We start from the raw sequence: 23,604 nt of genomic DNA on the forward strand, positions 1-23,604 counted from the left end.
CTGCTCCGGGGCCCGCCCCGGAGAGGGGCTTTCCCGCTGCGCCCCGGCCGCGCTGCGCTGCCTCACGTCCGCGAGTCCCCGCTGCTCTTCCTCGCCGTTGCTGCGGCCTTGCCGGAGCCGGAGCCCCGCGGCAGGTCGGAGGTGAGCCGAGCCCCAGCCCCCGGCCCGACGCGGCCACCCGGCGGGAGCGGCCCGCTTGCCCCGGAACCGCCGCCGCCGCCGCCCCCGGCGGGGGTCCCGCCCGCGCAGAGGCGGGGGCGAACCGGGGCGGGCGGAACTCCTCGTTCGTGGCTCTGTCCAAGGTCTCTTGGAATCGCTTCTCCTCCCGAGCGCTGTGCCGGCGTCACGACGCTTTCGTTCTTTCCTAGATAACTTTAATTATTTTCTGGTCAGATGTGGAGCTCCTCCTGGCTCCGCTCGGCTTTTTCATCGCTACTTCGATGGACAAATGACAGAGACAGCTCCCTCCTACGGTCGAGACAAGAGACTGTTTGTTTTCCTGTGGTTGTTGAGGCAGTTCTGTCAGTCAGGCAGGTTCGGCACATGCTGCACCTCGTTCTTTTATGCTTTCTGTGCAGAATTGTGACCTTGCAGTAGAGAGGCCTCTGGGACAGAAAATAAAATTTTTCTGATGTTTTTCTGCCCTGGATCCGTTCAGTTGTAGAACTTTTAACATTTAAGTGACATCTCAGTGGAGGTAATGCAGTTTGTTTTGGTGCTGGCAGGGTACAAAACGAGTTGCAGGCAACTTTCTGGTTTCAGATAATTGTAGTCCTTATGGAAGGAATTAGGGGGTGAGAACCTTCCTCTTAAACACAAAGTTGTTCAGGCTTGTGGCTCCTGTGATTTGCATGTCAAATTCAGTCAGCTGTACACTTCGGAAGCCTTCAGCAAGGTTTGGAAATTGCTGCTTTGCACACGGTGACTTAGTGCAGCTGTTCAGAGGGCTGGAGTGTGGCAGGCATACTCAAGCTGCTCGACTGGGAGTGTGCAGCAAGGAGGGAATAAAGAGCCTTGATCTTGCAGTAGTCCTTTCCATTTTCCCCTTGTCCTGGTACCTTCAGCTTTATCTTTTCTACCCAAGTGCTGTAAAGAGCTGAGCATCTATACTCTAACAAAACCTTCCTGAAAGTAAATGCATTTTTTTTCAGGGAAAGTGTGCCAAATTTGTTTCTAGAAACAAGCCATACATCAAGATCATGAATTAATGTATTACCTCATTAGATAATTTGTTTTTATTTCTAACTCCATCCCAATGAAAGCTGGAATGCCTACTGCTTCAAGTCCACACCCAGATTTGCACCTTTACTGTCTTTTGAAGTTGAGAGGATGAGGATGGGAGAACAAATAGGATGCCTTAAGCACCTCTTATAAAGTTAATCATCTTCAAGCATGCAAAAGCCTTCCTCTCCTTAATTGTTTTTTTGGTTTTTTAAAGTGAAGCTAAAATCATTATTGGGTTTCATCCCTCCTGGGTATCTGTCAAGTTTGGCATGATACTAAAGGTAGAATGAAACTAAAGTCTTTATGTCAGTTCTGTTGAAAGAACACTGGCTTGATTAATTTCTGTTTAATTTTTGAAAATGTAAGCCATTTTATTCTGACAAAATTCTGAATCTTAGCACTGGTTTCTGTGACTATTAAAAAATACATGAACACAACTGAAGTTAAATTTGTATGGACTAGGGAAGATTTATAAGAATGACCAAATTTTAAAAAGTAGATTAGTTCCCACAAGGGAATATACTAAAACTTGAATTTTGCTTTGTATTCATAGGGTAGGACACGGACACAGGAAGAATCCAAAAACAACTGAAGACCATGGCAACACACTGGAGAAGAATCCTGACAGTATTTGTGACAGCTCAAGTACTATTAGTGGTAAATGCCTTTGAAGAAGAGGACGTACCAGAGGAATGGATTCTTCTTCATGTTGTCCAAGGTCAGATTGGAGCAGGAAACTACAGCTATTTGAGACTAAATCACGAGGGAAAGATCGTTCTTCAGATGCGGAGTTTAAAAGGTGACGCAGACTTGTACGTGTCTGACGTGACACTGCACCCCAGCTTTGACGAGTACGAGTTACAGTCTGTGACTTGTGGCCAGGACATCGTGCACGTGCCCGCACACTTCCGCCGCCCTGTGGGAATAGGGATTTACGGGCACCCCTCTCACCTGGAGAGCGAGTTTGAAATGAAGGTGTACTACGATCGAACAGTGGTACAGTACCCGTTTGGTGAGGCTTCTTACAACCCTGAGGAGATGGAGGCAAACCAGAAATACTCACAGTCTACAGAAGATGAATCTCAGGATGAGGAGTCTGTTTTCTGGACTATACTTATTGGAATCTTGAAATTAATACTTGAAATCCTTTTTTAAATTGATACACACTGGACTTAAGTCACACTTCATCCTGTGAAATTGGTATGAATGACTTGCTATTATACTTAATACTCGCTATGTTTCCTGAAGAGATATTTAGGTTACATTTCCAAAACCAGAAAGGAAGTGGGGAGAAAAAGCCATATTTAATTTTATATTGTAAATCCTCCCCAGTATGTAAAATGAGCAGCCAGGACAGTATTTGCAGTGCTCTTCGGAGACCAGGGCTTAGAAATGAATGTATAGTTGGGATCTTGTTAAATTCACTTAAAATAGGTGCTTAGGAAAATCAATTCCAATTCAGTATTTTCTATTGTTTTTTATAAAGAAAAATAAATAAACTACTGTGCTTCAGTCCCCCTCTCAATTTAGAGCATATTTAAAAATAAAACCTGCTTCTTTTCTGAGCAAGCATCTCCAGTAAAACTGATCAGCAATGTGTTTGAGTGTATCCGTGAAGTTGAGGAGCTTAGGGTGAAGGAAGGAGAAAACAATCAATCACCTAAGGGAATAGATATCTGTATTCTGACTGCGTGTGCTCTACATCACATCAGCCATCTGTCAAACAGAGGTCGGTCCAGTCACTCATCACCACTACAAATCCATGACCTGAATCAAGTGCATGTTGCTTCTTTGCTGTTACTGCAGGGAGAGGGAGCCTTCAGCTGTTGTTACTTGTCAGTATGTCATTTTCATCTCATTAAAAACAACACAGCATACAGGTATCTCAAACTTGAGAGGTGCTTTCTTACACTTCCCTTGATAGCTTTTTGTGATTGATTTTTTTTTCCAAGCACATATTTATGAATAAGTCATTAGCTTGCACAGAAAATTTCTGCTGAAAGGGATTTGCAGTATATTTTAAGAAGGTCATCTCATGCCTACTCTTCCTTAGAAGTTACTTTTACCAGGAATACTTTTTGCTTTGGTTGAGTATTTCAGAATAACCAGTTGCTATGCAAATAAAGTACATTACATTGCTCTGTAATTTTCTTTTCACAGGGCTTACTGATAAGTGCACTGAAATAAATAAGTATGTTGCTATAATTTTATACAAATGCATGTATAATTTAAATTTCATTACTGAAAATATTCTCTTTTTTGAGTGGTAATTTGGCTTGCCTCTCTCAACACCTGACAGGACAGTAGTGACTTGTATCACAAAAATCACTATATAGACAAAGTTTATTTAGTAAAAAGAAAAAAAAAAAAAAGTGGTATTGCTCCTCTTATAGAGTGGTTGATTAAATAGCACCAGAGTATCACTTTAATTTGTGCAGTTAAGTTTTGGACAGCAAGTATTTAGGGCTTTCTTAGCCCTCCTTGCTGTTTTTCCCCCTTCTTCCTCCTCTTCTGGGTACAGGAGGGTCTTTCTGACAACAATCACAAATCCAGCGACCTAAGAAAAGAAAGTTATCAATTATTGGGAAACTAAGTTTGTTACTCTCTTACCTATTTAGGCAGCCCTTCACCATTCTGTTAGGTGCCTGTCTATTTGCAGTATTTCCTTTAATGCAAACAACAAATGCTTTTAAAATTAAGCATCCTTTCTATAAAGCAGCATACACAATTCACACTCATTGTGTAACCACTGGCTACACCAATCTTCATGGACCTCAAGAAGTGCCAGCACTCCAAGGAGGTGGTTATTAGGTAAGAGTTTTACAAACAGTGCTTGAGTTTGCCTGTCATATTTTCAGGTGAATGACTACAGTTCAAGGTTGTGAAGTTACCAAGAGCAGAAATCAATGGCAGCTGGGGAAGCATTTAACTTTTTATTACAACAGCTGGAATCAATGGCTGCTTTGGTAATTTTGTAGTTTTGTAGACATATAATCTATTTTGATTATATTCTTAGGTCAGCCTCAAAGTGAAATCAGCCACAGAACCTGTACAATTGTGACAGCTAGCTCAGTGCTTCCCAAAATGGGGCAGTACAGTGTGTTTTAAGTACTGTCCAGGGAATACTGTCACTGCCACTGAATACGTATTCATGAACTTACTATGGATGTGGAACTACGTGTAAAGCAACAGTACCACCTGTTATTTTCTTTCTACTGCCCTGAGTTGGCCACATGGTATGAGTGACTTGGCAATTTAAAGCTGCTGGCTTGCCTGCCTACCTATGGAGGTACTTCTGTTGCAGTTTTGATGTTTAAGAATAAAAAACGAAATGAAAGGGTTTAAAGAGATATTTACAAATATTAAATTGAGACAACTATTTCATTTAGAAGCTAAAACAGCACACTTAATGTGAAAGCTGTACTCTAGCAATATGCAGCAATACAGTTTCTTTTACAGGTTTCTTCAGTGAAAAGAGGTAATTATTGTCAGTATTCTATGGAAATGGAAAAAACATAGTTCTGAGTGAGCCTGTTTGGGTTATGCTGTAAAAGCCAATTATATTTCCTACACAGGAAATGTGACGTTTAACTGTGCGCAACCAAATATACAGAAATAAAGTTTAGTAAAAAAATTGGGTCCTATAGTGTGAATGTTTTCCTATACTGTTTCTTCCTCTTACTCTTCAGACTTGTTTTAAACTATTCTTTCAAAAGAATATGTATTAATTCATTAGTTCAAGTATTAATTCTGAGAATGAGCCCAGGACTTAAGAGGAAGAGGGAAGGGAACTTTATTACCTGAAGGGATAGCATCAAGCCCCACACAAAAAGTGTGATAACCACGGTCACATACATCACAGAACATCATTTCTTCTTCATGGTGAGGCTGCCCACATATAATGCAGGTTTTACACTCCATACATTGCCAAGGGTAAGTCTTAATCATAGCAACAAGCTCCGGGGTCATATCAAGGCAAGAAGGGTGGCCTAGATTAAAACCAGCATTATTATTTTTATGCCTGAAATGAAATTTAAAATTAGTTAGACTGTTTGCTTTTACCAAACATGAAGCTTAGGTCAGCTCCTGGTGAGATCCCACAGTGTGAGCACAGAGAACATGAAAGAGAGATGGGGTCGTAACAAAGGACAGAAAAGGCAACTGAACTCCTGCTACATATGGAGTACACTAAATATGTCCACAAACAGATCTGGATCCTTAGGAATTGACTTAGTGGATGTAGATACTCACCACTGTTGTCACACTGGGAGCAATGTATAAGAGCTTCAGGTTTTCCTTTCTTGTTGGACTCCTTACCCTTCAGACAAATTCCACATATAGCATTTGGAATGACCTTTGGCTGGAAGGGTAGAAGAGGGCTATAAATTCATTCCGGAAGAATTTACAGATTCAACAGGAAATGTCATCTCCTTAACTATTAAAATCTATAAACTATCCGTCAGGATGTGTGAACCCTGAAACACGTGACAATCACTGACAAGCAGCAGCACTGAAAAAAATCATAGATTAAACTACATACAATTTTCCATTTGTTATATATAGTGAGTTTTATGTCAATCCAATTGGATCAAAAGCAAGTACTTGGCTCTTCCTATTAATTCATCAGCTAACATTCTCCTTATGTTAAACTAAATGTGACATAGCGTGAAAAATTTCAGGAAGTTTCTTCCAATATAGAATACTCTTTATGAACTTCTGTGTTGATTTTCTGTATATGAAGGAAATATATAGGGGTTTTTCTGCATTACATTTGTCCCTACAGATAGAAAATTAATTATAAAAATAATAAACTTGATTTTTTTCCTATGTTCAGTTTCAAATTATATGGTTAGCTATGCTGCACAGGGCTGTATTCCTTTTATCATTCCTTCTTGTATCCAGTCATAATAATTTAAGAAACAAAAGCCTTGCATTTGACTAGAGATTTTTACATTTATAATTTTTCTAAGTTATCATCTAAAGTGTCTGGGTCCATGAGATCCATTTAAAGGGCAAGAGAAATAGTAGGCTGTTAACATGTGAAATACACATCTGCCTAGGTATTCTGTACATCAACTCCATAGATACAACAAGAGAGTCATCCTGATGAGGCCTTGGGAAGAATTAAAGCATTCTGAATTTCAGAAACACGGCAGTAGTTACAGTGTTGGGCTTTGACTGCTGCACACTGAACTCAGTGAGAAATGTAGTCTACAATTAATGTAGACTCACTGATGTTAAACTGACTAGCACCAGTTTTTAAAAACAATGTTGCTGCAAAGACCCAACTAGCAGAGGGAGCTAAAGGCTCTAAACAGCTGTCAATAAGAAGAATCCCAGTCAACTACCAACCACTCGTGGGGAGAAGAATGAGGTTTAATTTTAAAACAAATTTTAAAAGTGAAAACACAAAATAAATAAATAAATAAAATTACAAAGATCTTTTGCAATACAACTTATCTTTAAGTGTGTTTATTTCCCCAGCCAGTTTTTGACAGCACCTAGCAAGGTAATTAGTATCTTGACTCATTTCTAAAATCAGGATGCATTGCTTTAAGTTTTCTGAAGTTTTCAATGTGCTTTTCATGTCAAAACATGGCTACAGCCTGCATCAAATTGTTCAGTCTAAGGAGTTTTACTCAAGAAAGCAAAATACCCCACCAAATGTTTATAGGTATCTTCCTTCAAAAGATGACAGAGGCATTCATAGACTTTTTTTTGCTTATTTATTTTAAAAAAGCAAAGTCAACCTGTTTTATACATAAATATAATAATAAACAGTAAAAGAAGTCTAACACACAAACATCTCTACAAAATAATAAATATAATGGAAGGAAAACCACGCATAAACTCTTTTACTATTAACTATACTAAGTGTCCTACATGTATACCTTTATACCCTGCTCCTCCCAACAAAAGTGGCAAATGCTTAAACCTTGTCAGCGTGGCAGCATCTACCCTTCCATTGTTTAGGCTATTTTAAAATTATATTGTAATATAAGAAACCAAGCCTTTCCGGAACAGCAAGGAAACTTTTCTAATCAGACTTCTGGCTTGTTACAGATTTGTATTTTACTGCCTTTAATATACATCAGCACACTTCCCAACACTCCAGCCAAAGCGAGCTGCTTTTTGGACACATCCAAGTCTTACAGGTGTGTGCAGTTCACATTCTGATACACATAACTCTCTAGGTAGACACTGCTACAGATGCATTTATTAACAATGCTTCCATCTAGACTTAGTTCACTAACCTGTATTCATTAGAAACTGTGCATATTAAGGGGGGGTGAGAATCACAGCCTTTTAAGAATGAAATTCCAACAGTATGGAAGTATTTTTACAAAAACAACAACAACAAAAATTTTAAAAACTCAAGACTATTCACATTTTAATCCAGTTCCATTCTATCACCACAAATGGCTTTTAGAAATGCTATTAAAAAATGTGTCAATTCCAAAGGCGAAGTCACAATATCCCATCTCATTAGGAGTAAATATCGATATCCCCATCTTACTGGGATAAGATATGAGAGAAAATGAATGCAGGGTCAAAATGACAACTGTGATGTGTAAGTTTTCACTTCCATGCTGCTGTGCTGCAGCTCTCAAAGTAGCTTTCCAACTACACCATTTTTATTTTACATCCTATTCTGAATGCAAAGCATTACATTTTCATATACAGTGACCCAAAACAGAAGTGTTGCAAAATAAAGATACTCAATACATTTCAGTTTTATGTGCAAAAAAATCTTTTGTACTTTTAACAGTACCCTGCGTGTGCAACTGTAGCAGTCAGTCCTGCAGCAATAGACTCACTACTTGGAACATGACAAAATGTAAAACACATGCTAATCGTTCTTTGTTAAAGAACTGACAATAAAAAAGACTCCATATAAAATACAGTATTTCTTTTACTTGAAAATAACTCAGTGGAAATGTATGGAATCCTGTAATACTCATAACGTGGCTATACATATATACGCTGATGCCATAGCAATTATCCCTCAATTTTAACTACATGTAACCAAAAGATTAGTGTCCTACAAAAATAGTCCAATATTAGAGAACAATACAGAACAAAAGTATTATAAAGATTTCACAGGAAAAACATTTTGAGTCAGTTAAGCCTTCGGCTCAAAGTGCCTTAACATGCAGGCACATATGGTAGGTATATTGTTATCTGATGTTTTCATAGACTCACAAACAAGAATCATTCTGTCTTGCCCGTTAAAACAGCTCATGTAATCTGTCTTATTGCAGTATTTCAAACGTTCCCACAAACAAGAAAGCCAATCCTCTCACCCTCTTAACACATCATCACCACCCCTGACTTAACCACAGCCGGACGGTTGATGCAGGCAATGTATGCTGACATAGTAAAGATGAGGCACTGTAACTAGACCTTGTTACTGTGATACTGACAGAATCACAGTAAGTAAGTGCTGTGGGAATCCATTCTCAAAATGCACTGCTCTATACTACTACCACTCTTGTACAATTTTAAGTTCAAATCAAATCTCTGCTCCACCAGTCCTCTCTCTATGCACTCATAAGGCCATTAAATAGATTCAACTAATCAAACACTTGGGCATCTCGCAGCTAAGTGAAGCTTCTGTAAACTAGTGGCACACAATTTCTAATGTCAAGTTAAACAAAGCTAAAGAAAAATTTCAGCCTTCATCTTTGGATTTCATGGGAATACTGAAATGCATTCTATGTCTACAACTTCTTGCAAAGTTACATATAAAAAAATATATATATGTGGTAACCACATTCTAAATCTACACAGTTCACGCATTTCTTAATAAGTTCCTGAAAACAGAAAAAGCAACTGGAGCTTGCTGTCTGTAATGAACCTGTACAGATACTGTATGTAGAGGAAATTTATCAAAGCTGTCCAATTGTTGCTGGAAATTAGCTTCTTATTGTAAGTTATAGTTTATTTACTATTAACTTGGTAAACACAGATAGTAAATATTTATAAACATAAAATGCAAGCCATCAACAGCTCACTTTTGCTGAGACAGATTCTCAGTATGTACAAACTTGTCACTGACAAAAATGTTCCCTGTTCCTTAACTATCAATAAGTAATCCTCACTGGTAAACACTCAACCCTATCTTAACTCAGTGTTTTCCCTCCTTATGGATCTATTCCTGCTCCCACTTAAGTCAATGGAAAATTCTCATTCCTCTCAGCGGAACAGGACTAGACAATTACCTGCTTTAAATGTGTTACAGTTTATTCAGATCCTCTCTCAGTATGCAGAACAGTAACATATAAACAATGCATGTCAATTCCCACTTCTTCTGAAAAGTATTTTATCATAATTCTTGAAATTATTATATAGAAACACTGAAGACTGGAGTCTTAGGTTCAGCAATCACTGTGTGATAGCTAAAATGTCTTAACATCCTCACCAAGTTTCTAGTTTAGATAAAAGCATATTGCCCACAAATGTTACTACATAGTATGGACTACATAAAAAGCTATTTTCCAAGTACTATTACAGGGGTTACATAGTGTGGCCTATACAGCTGTCATAAGCTTTTTGCCTTCCATCCTATACATCATAATATTGCAGGATAAAAGGCTGTATTTAAAATTAATGTTGTAACAATATGCTCAGCCATACCGCTGCACTTTATAGAACTGATCTCTTGGTATGCTGCCGTACAAAACAGGAAAAAAAGTAATGGATAGTGAGTGCTAGCTTCAAACTGGCACACACTTCTGACTGCTATGTTAAAGCAGACAGAAAAATGTTGAGTTCCAATGATAAATCCACAATGTATTTTTCTAGCGTTATTGCTATGAATCTAAGAAGTTACCCCAATAGGAGGCCACTGTACAGCTAGGGTAAAGAAAAGCCCCACACGAAATATAAGCAAAAAGGAAATAAGGAAGCAAACAGATGGAGCACACAACAGGAGAACAGCTAGTGAAGTACAGCAAGCAGAAGTTCCACATTATTAAAAAAACCAAATACTTCAAGAAGAAGCTGGTGAGTAAAATTCAGTCAGGGGCTTTTTTCTTCGACCTTGTACCCAGGAACTGATTTGGGTAATACAGAACGTTTGGAACCATCTTTTCTTGGAGTAGCACTTTTGTCTCTTGTTTTTTGTCTTCCCTGAAAAGAATCCTCCTGGTTGTCTGTGGCGCAATCACCTTCAGATACATTGCCAGACGAATTGTCCTATAATAAAAATACCATAGCTATATATTTTTTTTTTTGGATAGACAAACAAGTCTTTCCTATGCCCCTTAGAGTCAACTAAGGTAAGAGAAGGATATGTCATTCCTTCTGCAAAAGCATGGGGTTTATCACAATCTAGAACACCTTTGTTCACAACATTTATCATCTGTTTTTTTCTGGTTTTAAAGACTGCATCAGCAGTCATCTTTTTGCAGTTGGTCTTGGTACCAGTGTGGGGAGCACAACAGCATAATTCTCTGAAGTGTTTTCATTAGAAATCAGCAATAAATCAACTAAATGCAATATGCTGTTTACAACACATAAAGGGCCAGCAAAAAGTTAAAAGTGCCCCTGTCATGCATTTAAAGCATACAAGGATTGCCATGAATTAAAACACGTGAAGTTTTTTTCTGCCATCCTCACCTATTGTTTTCACCAGGAGCAATCTAAGTATTTAATTTGGACTGCAGCAGAATGCCATCAATGGCAAAACACTTCCATATTTAATACAGAACCAAACAACAGAATTTATTTTGCAGTAAAAGCTTCTTTTCTTTTTTTTTTTTTTTGAGGAATAAGGAGGCAAGAAAGAGGGGAAGAGGTTCAAAGATGGTGAGAGATCAATGTAGGCATAATTAAGAGCAGCAGCACAAGACTTTTCTCAGAAAAGTGTTAATAAAGGCTTCCAAAAAGCTCCAGAAGGAAGCAGTGTGATTACTCACATTTATCACAATAAAACCCAAGAGGCCAAATAACAATGGTGCCCTACATTAAAACACACTCTGTAAAAACAATAGTAATCAGCCTGTGCCCTAGGACCTAAGATCAAAACAGACGAAACAGACACAGAGTAAATGGTAGAGTGTAACACAAAAGCAGACTGAACTATGTGGCAACAAGAAATGGTAGGTTTCACCAGTATTTCAGGGGAAGGGTTATTTAGGTCAGACCCACTAAAACACTACAGAAGAGAAAACTGCTACCAACTCCAACAATGGAGCAGGGGGAGGTGTGAAAAAGAAGAAGTGTATTGTGGCACTCACCAGGGAGATCTGACAAATGGGAGATACTCCAAATCTGACCATGTCCCACCTCTGGTTTTTTTCTGTCCTATATGCCCCCCTCAATGACTAACTATCCAAGAACCCATGCTCCCACAGCCAAAACCACTTCACAGGAATCTGATTATCAATCTTTCACACTTCTCTACACTGTTCAAACTCAGGGACATTTTTCCTTCTGCATTCTGTCACAAAAAAAATTTCTGAGCCTCTGTGAAATATCAAAAGAATAGCCTGCTTGGTCCAGTTACTTTTCTTTACCATTTATGAGAATGGAATTAAATGGAAAAGGAAACTGGGGAAAAATGGTTAAAGACCAAATGACCAACTGTAAAAAAGCTGGAGTGTGATTAAACTGAAAACTCCAGTTGACATTCAGCATGCTATGTTTCTATGATTTTGTCTCAAAAACTGCAAGCCGAAAGAGTGTATTAAACACCTCTCTCTCTTTTTGTTAACCTACAAGCTGATCTCTTCCTTTCTTCAATTATTTCTTACAAAATTCAAAGACAAAATTTAGAGTTGAACATACCCACCATCAAATATGTTCATCAATCATGCTAGAGATTGCTAAATGCACTGTGAAATTCCACTGCTGTTAAAAGTAGGGTAAACTTCTGGAAAGAGATTGTCCCCAACATATAAACTACACCAATACACCAATGGTTCAGGTGTACTCAGCTGATTTGAATCTCAGCTGGCTCTTGAGCATTTAAAGCTCTATCAAGGTAGGTATTTGAAAGTTTCCCTTAAGTTTCAGCTAGCAGTTAATTTTGCATTTGCATAAGTGGAGAGAACATAAATATCTTTTAAAAGATGTATTGTAAAGTAATAAAAACACAATGCTTTTGACCTTCTTTTTGAATTGGAATTAAGTTACTACTTCTACACTTAGTACTTGCTGCTTCCACATCACAGAAAAAAAATTTATGAGGTTATTAATGCCTTTGCTTTGGGGACAGATTCTGTGGGACTTCCAACAGCAAAATATACAACAAAAATATACCTGAACTATAATATTCATTCTCCTCAGAAATGCCAGCAACTTCCCCTTGTGAAAAAGGCTATAATGAAGAGCTGCATTGGGAAGTTTCTTCAAAATTGCTTTAAACAAAACAAAACAAACAAAAGAAAATTTTTAAAAAGGAAGAAAAGGCCTGAAATGTTTATTCAATTTACTCTGAAAATGGACCAAAACCAAAAAACAATGGAGAGCAATGTTATAAAATAAACAGAAGTACTAAAAAAGGTCTTCCCTTCATTTTGCAAATGTTAAAAGATTCTAATAAACTAATTAAACTAACAAAAGTCAAGGAAAAGGATTTTTTTGTTCAAGAATACTTTCAATTTATCTCACCGAATTGCCTTTGGTTTTCCTCTTTTCATCACCTCGCCCTTCCTCTGCATCATCTGAATCTCCATCACTGTCCAGTGCAAGCAGCTCCGGATCCAAAGGAGGTTCATAAAGGGCTGTGTTTAGTGGCAAGTAACGAAGTTCATCTGGAGAGTATCTGAAGTTAAATAAATTAAATGCATTCATTCATGTGTACTTTATGCGTAAGTATTAAGTTACACAGTATGCAAGGACTTAAATAACAGCCTCCTTTTTTCAGGAAGGCGCATAAAAACATGCAGTTCTGAAAACAAAGGAAACACACTAATTTCTCCTCCCAAATGCGATGCCATGTATACTGCTTGTCTTCTTTGTAGAGCAGATATTCATGGAACACAATTTGTAAAGTTTTACCCAATCCATGTTACTATGCCCAACAGACCATAAACTTTTTTTATCCATGTACTGTTCCCCATAACATGTGTACAATTCTAACCCAGGGCACACAAATATGTCCAAAACAAAGTAAACAATAGAGCTGTACAGTTGATTATTAAGAACAAAAAAATGTAAGAAAACAAGAAAATGTAGTTTCAGATTAATGTACAGGTGTAATCTCACTGCTTACAGCCAGATACAGATCAACATGCATAATCCATGTTTTTTCTTTTTAACATAAAGACTAAGAAAAAAAGTGGAAGTCCTCTTACTGCTCAGGACAAGCAATGTAAAGAACGGGATACTATTCTGCTGCATATTATGAAAGGTCACATCCTTCACTGAGATGGAAAAGCAGTTTCACTAGCAGCTTACAATTGCAAAATAAACACAACATGACGTAATTTTAATTCAATTGATTTAATAAAACTGAAGTCCTTCAGGAACATCCTGTAACATGCAAATTTGGGGTGGGCTGTATGAACACTGGAAGGAGCAAGGCACATGCAAAGAGCTTCTTTACAGAAAACCAAGAACATATATCATGAATACCATCCCTACTGTACAATAAGAAGACTTCAGCAAAATCTTCAAATCTGTACAGATTTGTTCAACAGTAGCACACTGCTAGTAAAATCTTAAATTTATGTCAACAACACGTAAGTCAAGTAACACATTTTTCATGAAATGTAAAGATCATGAAATGTAAAGTTTGGAATGTCTTTCTCTCTTACTTACAAATCTAACATCAAACTTAAACCACAAGACCAAACTCTTTTTAAAAAGAGTTTCAAAAAATTCAAAATGGAACAGCAAGACTCATGATCAGAAGCCAGCATAACAACACTTTGACACAAAAACATTAATTTTAGCACATGCAGAGGCAGATGATAAATAAACAGGAGGGTGGCAGGAGTTAAATCAATGTCCCTTTTTACCATGGTAAATACCTGAGCAGGCTAAATCTCAGGCACTGCAATACATCAGCAGAGACAGTGCTCTTGCAGTCAGTTTTCTTAAGCACAGCTATCACGCTATACATCTTTGAAGACTATCAAGTGTCTAAAACTAAAATTAATTTGAAACCTTAATGCAAAGACAGTGAAATGTTTTCCACCTGCTAGATGGAGACAAAAGAGATCAGTGCAACAGAATTGGCAGCTGGAATGCTTTTAAAATACCTTTTGTAGTACTCCTGGAACTGTCCGGGTATGAGAGCCACTGGATAAGGACTAACCTTTGTTCTCTCTGTAGGCAAGACTTTGTATTTTCCTTGAGGCACCTGGATAATCTGCATTGTTTAATATAAAACAATGACATTTTTGTTTCACATACAAACAGTTGAGCCTTCTTCACCAAATACTCCTCCAAGCATTATTTTAACTTGCCAGTTTTACTGAATTGAAACAGCTGCCTGAGTTCTCCCATGAGAAATTCAATGCATTAAAATTCTAAGAGATCCCAAAACAGTATCATGGATTAAATCCAATCCCTAAGTATCTAGTGGATCGAACAAAGATTAAGTAAGACCCCTTTAAACAGTACACTATGAAAAATAATATTGAAATTAAAATCTAGCAATTGAAACAGTAAACATTAACCTTTGTGACTGGCATCTTTAGCAAGAATTATCACTGTTGTTCCATATTGTTTTAGAGTAGAAAGAATGTGCCATCTAATTCTGAAACCAGACTGTACTATAAAAAAAAATCCATTAATATATAAATACATAATACAATGGAAAGGAGAAGCTTACACAAAGAGCCTTCCTTCTCTTAGAAGGAAACAGAAATAATTATCCACTACCTTGTCACTAACATGGTCAACAGCAAGAAAATGAAAATTTTCCATAATTGTTTGCCAAGTAACAATTTGCAGAGAAAACTTTTGCTTTACTTGCCTCTATAGAAGCAAAACAGTACTGCTTCAAAATGCCACATAATTTTTTTTAATCAAGCACAGAGGCATGTAACATATGCAATACAAAAATAATAAATAACAAAAAACAAGGGCATAATATTGACAAGCACACTTTTACATGTAAAATAATTTTCTTTCTTACTTCAGCTATTGTCAGGCAAAATTTTGGAGGTATTCAAAAGAAGAATTAGTCATTTATATGAATAAACAACGGTCTTAGTTTTATGCTAAGATTATCAGAATAAAGACATGACAACAAAGTAACACTGAGATTTTTAGAGCTTTCTGAGACAAGTATTTTCAAGTTTAAAAAGTCTGCAGGTTAAATATATTTAGATTATTATTTTTAGCAGTATTACCCATTAATCACCCCCCCAAAAATAGCTACAATGGTAACAAAACCAATTGTTTTCTCTTCATTCTCTTCATTAAAACACGCAAGGAGGTGCTTCCTCCCAATTGATAAGAAATTTAAATCTACCTACATGTGTCTGTAAATCAAAATAGGCTCTTCTTTCCTCCATCCGCTCTCGGTTCAAATTGCTGTTGAATTCTGCAGCTTTCTTGGCAGCCTTTTTAATATATTCTGGAACTTTACTGGCTTCTACTTTCTGTGTGTTCTGTTGCTGCATTTGCTGGAACAAAACCAATTATATTAATTCACACACATTTCACTATCAGTTGGAGAAGAACCTTTTCTCACACTCCCATTGCAGATTTGATTCACTTAAGTGGTAATTACTTACAGAATACTCTTTGTAATGATCTGTTATTCGTTGCCGTTCCTTCTCTTGCAGTATAACAGAATACTCAGCATGTTTGGCAGGGTATTCTTTAATCATGAGATCAATTACTTCATCACTACGCAAAGCTGTTAGACCTAAAATAAATAAAGTAATAATGATGCTATCTGGCAAAAGTAACTGCAGGTTATTTATATCTCACAATGACCAGCTCAAAGGTTTTGAGCAGCTGAAGACAACAACCTGCTGTGCACAATGCTTCTCCTTCTCAAGCAGCAGCAAACTTGTGCCACTTACCTTTCAAGGCTGACTGGGAGTTTGCTTGTACCCGAGGCTCGTGTCATTTCTTACAGCTACAGACCCCTCTCACTGACTCAATCACCTACTTAAACTCACTGGTGAGGCAGAACCTTTGTTCTAGATGGGATCTCATGTACTGTTAGTTTCAGCTCCCAGTGCAGCTGAAGTTCCATTACCCTGCAGAACCTTTGCTGAAATTAAGAGGTTTACATAAAGTCTCATACAAATCAGGGAAGAATTGCTAGGAGAGCAATTCAGAGCAGCAAACTGCACAGAGACTCCTGACTCCCAATTAAAGCATTTCACGCTCAGAAGTCAGAATGCCTCAGTCTGCAGCTACAACACAGATCTCCTCCCCTGAAGGTTCCAACACAACTAATCTCCAGACATGGACAATAGCATGGAATGATTTATGTCATTACCACTGATTATAACTATAATTTTAAAAGCAGGGGTAGTTAGCACACATCTCTATTGGATAGGCGAGGCAGAACATAACATTTTACCTCTATATATAAAAATTAGATATAGTTCTCTTATGCATAGTTAAGTTAAAAAATAGCTCACAGGTGAGAAATAAAGGTGGTATACTAAAGATTGTTAGCATATAAAATGACATTACATTTTCACAGACCTTTGATACACAGAAAAAACCCCATGGCACCATAATTTAAACTCTACATGTCCAAATCACATATATCAGAAGAGAAGGAAAAAAGCCCTTTCAATAAAAGCCTCAGAAATTAGATCAATCCATTTCAAGTATACTCAATTGCCTTAAAATACACTCTTCTAATTTCTAACATAGAAGCTGAACCATTTAAGATACACTGATGTCTGTAAGCCTCCAATGCAATGCAGCAAAATAAGACTAACGTATATATTAAGACACTCTTACCTATAGATGCAATATATACCACCATGCATGTATGTATATACAAAGTATATGTATGAGACCACACTACTATGGTGGTCTCTTTTCTAAGAGAAAAAGATTCTAAGTTAATTTAGAATATAGAAAAATCCTCTCTAAGTAATTGTAATAGATCCAAAATATATTTGCTAATAATGAATCTGGAATTCTGATACAACATGGTTAATTTACTAAGCCAAAAATAAACCAGTTTTAATTTCAAAATTTATGTTTCCAGTTGAGAGGGATGCATTCTTCTCTACCAAACTGAACCCCTTTTTCAGAGTGCCATACTTTTTACACTGTAATAAGAAGTCTAACAATTTGTTTTCTTACCTAGTGTGCATTGAGTCTCTGTGATAACATTTAGTTCTCTGAGGTATAGTTTCTCCTTGTGAGATAAATCTCGCCTTTCTAAATCTCAAAAAAACAAAACAAAACAAAAAAAAGAATTAAAAATGGGTGCAGTAACTGAAACTCCCCCATAAACACTGTCAAAGTACTTCAACAATTTTGTTTCCAGGCAGCTAGAGACTGTATTACACTGCTATTTCAAGAAACATGACAACTTCATAAATTCATTTTAAATTTAACACACAGTGTAGGGACATGATAAATTTTCTTGACTTATAGTAGGTTAAGACACCCTCTACAGTTATGACTTACATAAACACTAAAGAAACCTGATGTATAAGTTCAGATACAGAAAATTTTACCAAGCACTGAAGGTGCAGTATTTTTTCTTCTACCATAACTTTTAAAAATAAATTCCCCAACAAAGAGCCAGATTTGACAATTCTAGATAATGGAGGCTCAAATACCAGAACCTCCACATACATATTTTTAAATATTTTTCCACAGTGTAGGAACGTTGCCACAATTCAGGAAACAGAATGCAGAGATCCAGTTATAGTAAGAAATCATCAACAAATCATTAAAAATGAAATTGACACCAGTTTTCAAACAGCACTTGTTGATCTAAGCCTCAAATCAGACTCGTTTGCAAATTTTCAGTGTCAATACCACAAAATTTTATATTACTTTGAAAACCAGTGGATACATTATATTTCCAGTAATGAAAATATGAAGTACAAGTATAATTAATCCAGGTCTACTTTTCCTGGGTCTTTTTTTAACCATTAACTCATCCTATAACCAAAGAAGCAGAGACTACATCCAAACTGTTTAAGAATCCAAATTTTTAGAAGAAAGACTTTAAAAATAAATACCTGGATATTTTCTTTTAAAGGAAGTTACACCCAAATATTCACTGACTTGTTCCTGAAGCATATAGTATTCTCCTGTTTCATCAGGTGGCCATTTGTATTCTATCAAATTTTCAGCAGGAAAATAACTGTACCTAAACATAAGAACAATGTTACAACAAATCACAACAATCCTTAACAATACTACTTACCTCTCTAGAAATTCAGTAATTCCCATTTATATGCCAATGAACAGTAACTACAAAGTGGGACAAGCACTTTAAAACACTGCATCCTGTTAACCCATTTCAAAAGTCACTTTGCTGTACCCACATATATTTCTCTAAATCTCCATTTATCAGCATGCTAAGGGACAGAATCTGAAGAAACTGATATCCATCATAATGGAGAGGACGCCAGGAAAAGCAACGACTACAGAGTCAAAATTCATTCAAGTATGCAATGTCTTAAAAACACGTAAACTGTGCTTCTGATTGTAAATCAGATGCAACACTTTTTGTGGCACTCTAAAATAAAATGCCTCAAAATATGCTGGGAGGAATAGATATCCAGCTATTTATAGGACATCACCTCAATTTGTAAAGATGTATGAAGAATACACAAATAATGACTAAAGAGCTAGTACTCAAGCATGCTGAACAATAAAGTCAGACTTACAATAAAAAGTGGGAATTGTAAAAAGCAGCATTACCCAAGGTCTTGACTGGAAGTTTCACAGCTCCGTGAACTGTCCCCTGAGCCCATACGCCGCCTTTTGGATGGCTGGCTGCCATCATTGGAATTTTCTTCTGTGTCATCCTGAGATGAAAATAAATATTAAAAAAAACTAAGACTACTCCAAAGATAATGTAAAACACCAAAAACGTTGCAAGGCAATCCACAATTTAAATATACTTGAACTGGTAAGCCATTCTATGACAGTCTTAAACAACTCACAGGACAGTCTACATAACAAACTATTCTTTGTTATAAACCATCTGCATGACACGAGGTAGCCCGGTAGGAGAATTGGACGGCTTCTCACCTGTGGCACAGGTAGAGTTCTGAATAGACAGAGCTGTAGCTCTGACCACCAAGTTCATATTTCCTGATGTAAACTACCTCTGGCACTTGACCAGACTAGCACTCCACACCAAAAGCAAGTGCAAAACAAAAACCCCAACTCCTTGCTGAGAGCTGATCCTTACAAAATCAGGGAAAACATTACTGAAAGCAACACAGGAGTTTACAGGTACAGAGTTAAAATAAAAGGAACTGTATACAGTTTACAAAAAAATATCATTGCAAGCAAGTAGCAAAGACTTGAGATGAAAAGATTTACAGAGGAAAAAACCCAACAACAGATAGAGAAGAGAACAAGAATGTCCCCCTTACAGGGGACATTCAGACAGGTGTCACAATTCAGATCTCATGTGATCAATACAACAACAGGGAATAAAAATGAAGAGGAGGAAAAAAAGACCCAAGCAAAACAAAGAGTTCTGTGAAATCTAGAAGACTGACTCAGTTCATGTTGTGTTTTTCACTGCTCTGTTGTCCCATAATGCTGTGCAATTCCAACCTGCATCATCTGCCATATCAAAGCATTTAGTGACCAACCCTGTCTGATCACAACTGAGATAAAGACAGCAGAAATCTTCAGGTGAATTGCCTACTGTGACCAGTAGGTGAATCAAGAATAAAACAGTTCCTTAAGTAATTGAATTTCTAAAGTGGAGCAGAGTGACAGAATCAATTTCCTAACTTCTGTGAAAAGTTTAAGCAAGAGGAATTAACCTGTCAGAAATAAATGGATCAAGCCCAACTATACTTATTTATTTAGAAATGACAACACTGATAATTAGGTCTGCCTTTGCTAATGTCTTTCACTCTAGTATGTTTTACTTAACATATGACTTGGAATGTCAATTTAAAAATATTCCAGTAAAAACGAATACATTACTTTTACTAAGCAACATTTCAAAATGTTATAATCAAGACAGGCCGTAGACAAAAAGCATTAGTCTCCTGGATTTTTGGCTTATTTCTTATTTTCTGCAACTTTTTACAAATATTCTTCTTCCTCTTTAAGAAGCAAAAACATCTTTCACAGTGATAAAAACTGAAAAGCAAATTTTAATGGAACTGTGTTTTCTTAGTGCAGTCATCATTAAAAAAGCAATATGCAGCATCTCCACTCACATTAGCAGTAATGCCATTTCTTACTATCACTGAGAATACCCTGTGTTAACTCCAACGAATGAAGCAGCAGCCCCCAGTCAAACCAACATTGCATTAGAATATTTTGTGTCACAGCTGTCTCATCAGCAGCTCACTTCTACTTCCCACAAGAATATTAATGCACTCCAAATCTTTTTAACTGCTAGACAAAGACCTCAAAAGGGCCAAAGCAACCCGCTGTATAACAAAACTTCCAAGAAAATTCAAAACGTCATTACAAGACAGATCTCAACCTGAGAGTTTGGTGGAAGTGCCTGATAATGAGTTTCTCATTTCTCTTAGTAATTTTTCATTGATTATATCCGGTACTGTTACAAAGTATGAGTGTCCATAACATAGAGAGATCAGTTGTCTCCATTTCCATACTTGCTTATTTGCTTAAAATTTCACGAAATTCAATCACACAAGTAGAGCTTGTTGCAGACGACTTTACATAAAGTGAAAACATCTGCAATCTAAAGGCACAATACTGCTCAACCAGCTTTACTGCTGAAAAACAGAAAAAAGGGATAGCTCTGTGGCTCTTTTTATATGAAAAAATCAAGCACTGTCCAAAAAAGCCCCTTTCTCCCTGAAAACGCATGTTTCTGTAAAAAGCTTGTTAGTCCTTACGAAACATGGTGACGTTACAAACTTCTGGTACGTCTGTCACTGCAAGATCGACGTAACGCCGCTTCAATAAGCGATCGAGAAGCCTAAACAGCTCGAGATGTGTTTCAAAGGGCGACTGCCGATCCGCGCCGGGAGTCTTTGGCGCCACAAGTGCCCGCGGTGCCGGGGATGCGCGGGAGCGGCCGGCAGGGCCAAGGCGGAACTGCCGCGGCCCGACCCAAACTTTCCCGGCTGCGGCGCTGCCGCGGCGAGCACTCAGCTGCCGCGCCGCCCCTGGCAACACGCCGAGGGACTTTTGGGAAGGAGGACGGCCCCGGGCACCCGGCCCCAGACCCGCGTTCAAAGTTCGGCCCGGGGCGCGGAAGGCCGCCCGCCGCCGCCCGGCACCCCCAACGGGCGTGAGGTGAGCCCGGGGCGGGCGGGTCGGGTGAGAGGCGCGGGTCGGGGCGCCCAGGCGCGGGGGCCGCGCGAGGCCTCCCGCCGAGGCGGCTGTTGTGCCGCAGCTCCGCGGCCGCCGCCACCCGCTCTCACCTTGAGGGACTGCGCGCCGGGCGTGGCCGGGTCGCTGTCGCAGAGGCGCGGGGACAGCACGGCCGCCATGGCCGCCGCCGGCTGGGCCAACAGGAGCGACGCCGCCGCCGCCGCGCGACCGGGCCTCGCGCCGCGCCCGCCGGCCCCGCCCCCCCGCGCCCTGCGGGGAGCCGCAGCGGCCCCTAGCGGCCAGCGCGCGCACGGGCGCGGCGGCTCCTGCTCCGCCCCCCTCCGGGCAGCCCGCGGCGACCCCGGCCCGCGCCGCCGGACCGGCACCCGCACCGACCCGGCGCCGCCCCGCGGGACCGGCGCGGGGGATCCGTCGCCGCCGGTGCTGCCGCCGCCGCCGCGCCCTTCTCCTCCTCCTGCCGCCGTCGCTCGGGCGGCCGCGCGGCCCGGCCGCGAGCGCGGAGCCGAGCCGCCGCGGTAGCGCTTGGGCAGCAGCGCGGGACGGAGGGGCAGCATCCCCCCGGCGCGGTGGTCAGCGCCGAGCGCGGGAGCCGGCACCCAGCAGGGCCGGGCTGCTCCGCTCCGCCAGCAGGCTCCCGTCTCCGGGAACGTCAGCCGGGGACGAGCTACGTTTGTGAACCATCAGCCCCCGCAGGAGGGGGGTTCGGGGGGCGGGGGGCGCACTCGGAGGAGCCGCTACGAGCGCGCTCGCCCCTGCGACGGAGGGAGGGCGCGTGCGGCCGCTCCCCGCCGCTGCGCGGTCGCGCCGAGCCCGCTGCGCGCCGCGGCCGCGCCGCCTCCCGGTGCCGGTAGCGGTCCCGCCGGTACCGGCGGGCGGAGCTGAGGCGCAGCCCTCCCTGCCCGCCACGGGAACGACCCTCGTCCCGGGGACCGGGGCGGCGCGCGCGCCCGCCCGCACGCAGGCGGGCCACGTGGGCGCGCACGGCCCCGCGCCGGCGAACAAAGCGCACGGCCGCGCCCCAGCCACGGCGCCGCCCCCGGCCGGGGGCTCCGCCGGCCTCGCGTGTGCACCCACCCGCGGCCCGGGCTGCTCACCGCCCCTCGAGGTTTGCCCGGCCGCGGCTGCAAAGGCGCTCAGACCCAAGCCGGCCACGGCGCGTTGGGAAGCATCCCGCCCCGTCCGCGTTTGTTTTCAGCTCCCAACAATAGAACGGACGTGGCAAAGACAACAGCGCTAGATTTCCACGCACGGCCGATCCAAAACCTGATGTCTACACACCTCACAGATCTGCGAGTCTCATTTAAAAACATACAATCGGTGCTGCCCTTGCCAGTTATCCACCAATTCTCAATAGCCTTGAGATTGATTCCATCGTCCTCCTGCCACTGCCACCAGAAGCCCCCAGACCAAAGTGACCTAACTCGCTCAATTCAGTATTTGCCCACCAACCAAAGGTTACGACCCGGGGAACCTAATAGCTGAGCTTACACTTCATTCAAGGCAAACGGCTGGAAACGTGCACAAGTTTCTAGGACTGCAAAACACAGCTTCCCTCCCAGCCAAGTTTCTAGGCAGACCAGCATTTTACCATAGATACCAACTATGAAAACAAAAAATGAACACTGCTTTTCCTACAAAAAGCATGCTTTTACGAAAACTGATACCTGCAACTGCATATAAGCATTGGTGAACAGTCCCAGACACTCAAGAGACAAGCAACATTCAGAATTTTGCAATGTTTGGCCTCTCACCAGCTGCTCCCACTTCCACAGCAGAGCATTACAACAGATGAAGCCCATATGTACTCAACCATAAACATTTCCAAAGCAGTTTTGTTTGGGTTTTTTTTTTAAACAGAGCAAAAACGAGCAAAATTATCTCTACTGTATGTCAGTTTCAATGTGCCAACACCAATAGGACAAATATGAATACTAAAATAATTATATTTTGAAAAATTTCAAATATACCATGTAT

The 23,604-nt window shown here is 40.1% G+C and overlaps 3 protein-coding genes across 8 annotated transcripts in view; 2 read left to right on the plus strand and 1 right to left on the minus strand.

Moving 5' to 3' along the window:
* On the plus strand, positions 1-3,631 carry C3H6orf120 (chromosome 3 C6orf120 homolog). 2 transcript variants are annotated; one of them, XM_074537445.1, is made up of 2 exons: positions 1-141; positions 1,778-3,631. In XM_074537445.1, the coding sequence occupies exon 2, from the start codon at positions 1,822-1,824 to the stop codon at positions 2,377-2,379; it is 558 nt and encodes a 185-aa protein (XP_074393546.1). In that variant the 5' UTR covers positions 1-141; positions 1,778-1,821; the 3' UTR covers positions 2,380-3,631. The 2 variants fall into 2 exon arrangements, with proteins under 2 accessions (XP_074393546.1, XP_005491181.1); XM_005491124.4 differs by lacking the exon at positions 1-141 and adding an exon at positions 351-697.
* Positions 3,333-22,363, minus strand: PHF10 (PHD finger protein 10). Of its 4 annotated transcripts, none has more exons than XM_005491126.4 (12): positions 21,720-22,356; positions 19,048-19,154; positions 18,360-18,490; positions 17,467-17,544; positions 15,921-16,054; positions 15,660-15,809; positions 14,436-14,545; positions 12,841-12,994; positions 10,267-10,422; positions 5,476-5,584; positions 5,025-5,213; positions 3,333-3,781 (listed from the first exon to the last, which is right to left on the minus strand). In XM_005491126.4, exons 1-12 carry the CDS (start codon positions 22,182-22,184, stop codon positions 3,696-3,698), a joined length of 1,869 nt encoding a protein of 622 aa, XP_005491183.2. In that variant the 5' UTR covers positions 22,185-22,356; the 3' UTR covers positions 3,333-3,695. The 4 variants fall into 4 exon arrangements, with proteins under 4 accessions (XP_005491183.2, XP_005491182.2, XP_026651684.2 ...); XM_005491125.4 differs by having other exon boundaries at positions 17,467-17,550; positions 21,720-22,349; XM_026795883.2 differs by lacking the exon at positions 10,267-10,422 and having other exon boundaries at positions 21,720-22,363.
* Positions 21,252-23,604, plus strand: part of ERMARD (ER membrane associated RNA degradation) — a 23,519-nt gene continuing 21,166 nt past the window's right edge. The window contains exon 1 of one of the 2 annotated variants that reach the window (XM_074537439.1): positions 21,252-21,591. In XM_074537439.1, coding sequence (XP_074393540.1) covers positions 21,286-21,591 — 306 coding nt within the window. In that variant the 5' untranslated portion in view covers positions 21,252-21,285. The remainder of the gene's footprint in view (positions 21,592-23,604) is intronic. The other variant, XM_074537440.1, reaches the window with a different exon arrangement.

This window comes from Zonotrichia albicollis, chromosome 3, assembly GCF_047830755.1.
Source record: "Zonotrichia albicollis isolate bZonAlb1 chromosome 3, bZonAlb1.hap1, whole genome shotgun sequence".
Taxonomy (NCBI): Eukaryota; Metazoa; Chordata; class Aves; order Passeriformes; family Passerellidae; genus Zonotrichia; species Zonotrichia albicollis.